This window comes from Triticum dicoccoides, chromosome 1B (genome assembly GCF_002162155.2).
Source record: "Triticum dicoccoides isolate Atlit2015 ecotype Zavitan chromosome 1B, WEW_v2.0, whole genome shotgun sequence".
NCBI lineage: Eukaryota > Viridiplantae > Streptophyta > Magnoliopsida > Poales > Poaceae > Triticum > Triticum dicoccoides.
Genome location: NC_041381.1, coordinates 688085606 through 688087340, shown reverse-complemented (window position 1 = coordinate 688087340; position 1735 = coordinate 688085606). Strand labels below are relative to the sequence as shown.

Sequence of the window (1735 nt, the reverse complement as noted above, 5' to 3'; positions counted from 1 at the left end):
ATAAGAGTCAACATGGATGTAGATGAACACTTTAAAGCTAATAGAACTTGCTTAATTTGGTGTAACAAAAAGCTTTGATTCACTAACCATGGATTACTTTTTTTTAAATGATAGAAGGGAAACCTCTTTCAGTATCTGCATATGAAGATGCACATGTCTCAACTTTAACTACGAAAGCATACATGTATATGCATGTATGGATGCATATATATTATATGTTTTTCTCTTTGAATCTCAATCTTTGAGAGGGAGGAGGTGAGGAAGGAGGCTGAGGCGATTCACGATGCAAAAGGGCTGAAAAGATAGAAAGGTAGATCCCCCACTTCCAGGGGTCTCCAATCGCCCCCCTCCTCACTCCTCTCGTGCTGGCCTGTTGCTTCAAAATTCCTCTAGTTTTCCCATCCACTCGTACGCACATTATCATCCATCTTCGCCGTCCCCCACACAAAGCTGAATCCTCCTCGAGTGCTATAAGTAGCACCTCTTCTCACACCTTCTTCCCTATCCATCTTACCGATCGAAGAACCAATCGTCGAGCGACATCAATGGCTTCTCTGTCGATGAGCGCGGGGTGGACGCCGAAGCAGAACAAGCTGTTCGAGAAGGCGTTGGCGGTGCACGACAGGGACACACCCGACCGCTGGCACAACATCGCCCGTGCTGTCGGGGGCGGCAAGTCAGCGGACGATGTCAGGCGCTACTACGAGCTGCTCGTGCACGACATCGCCCGGATCGAGGCCAGCAAGGTGCCTTTCCCCGCCTACCGTCCACCATGCCCCGGCTCCGGCCACAACGGCAGCTACGAGGCCGACAGGTACGACCGCCATCACTGTGTTTATTTTCAGTTATGCATGGGCTTAAGCTGGAGTTAAGCAGGTAATTTGTGTGATCAGGTTGAAGCACTTGAAGATCTAGCTAGGCGGTAATCTGGTAATGGGCAAGGGATGATACCCACTACACAGATGGACTGAACGAAGAAGCATGTGCGTGCATGGGGGTACCTTGTAATACTCATAAGAGTGTGGATGGTGTCCATGACTCCATGTCAATGTATACATGCACGACTAGCGGGCAGAAAAGTCGGCCGGTTATGCAGATGCATGCATGTTCATAATACTCTAGTGGATAGTGGTCTATAAGTATGTACGTGAGATCGACTTGTCTCCTTACTCACATGGGTTTAACTTATCTCGTATGTATTCTAATGTACAATATTAATATTATCCTTATATTATTGTCTGCACATGTAACCATATGTCCATATCAATGGAGAGATAAATTGATGTTAATGCCAAATATGTTATACACACACATACTACTAATACAAAGACAAAACATCTGCGGTGTGTTTCACGCTTTAATCACTTTTTTTTGGGAGCATTTACAACTTAGCATCTCGTTGAGGTGCCACAATAGAGGCAGTAGAGATCATGAGTATATATGTTCAAATAATATTATGTGACCACGGACGGAGAACACGCACCAATTGATCAAACGGCAGAGCAGAACCGAGAACAAATCACACTACCACAAAGCACCCATATCATGCTAGGGTTGTTACCTCTCCTCGCATGGGTTCATCGTTGTTGTTGATTGTGGAGCTCCTGCGGATATTGGGACACCAGGTCCGGGCCATGGACCTTCCCCCCTTCTGGCTGTTGAAGTCAATGGTTCCTCTTCCACTCGGTGGAACCACTCCTACATCCCCTTCGATGATGGTGGAGCCGCTTCATGT

At 46.7% G+C, this 1735-nt stretch overlaps 1 protein-coding gene across 1 annotated transcript; it reads left to right on the top strand.

Moving 5' to 3' along the window:
• Positions 1–428: 428 nt before the first annotated feature.
• On the top strand, positions 429–1245 carry LOC119312778 (protein RADIALIS-like 3). The gene is made up of 2 exons (XM_037588539.1): positions 429–814; positions 894–1245. Exons 1-2 carry the CDS (start codon positions 546–548, stop codon positions 913–915), a joined length of 291 nt encoding a protein of 96 aa, XP_037444436.1. The 5' UTR covers positions 429–545; the 3' UTR covers positions 916–1245.
• The last annotated feature ends 490 nt before the right edge of the window (positions 1246–1735 follow it).

What these genes read in the sequence shown, in the direction of transcription:
- LOC119312778 (XM_037588539.1), top strand. Translation starts at nt 546, where the DNA reads ATGGCTTCTCTGTCGATGAGCGCGGGGTGGACGCCGAAGCAGAACAAG. An exon ending in GGCAGCTACGAGGCCGACAG is followed by an intron (nt 815 to 893) that starts GTACGACCGCCA and finishes TTGTGTGATCAG; the next exon opens with GTTGAAGCACTTGAAGATCT.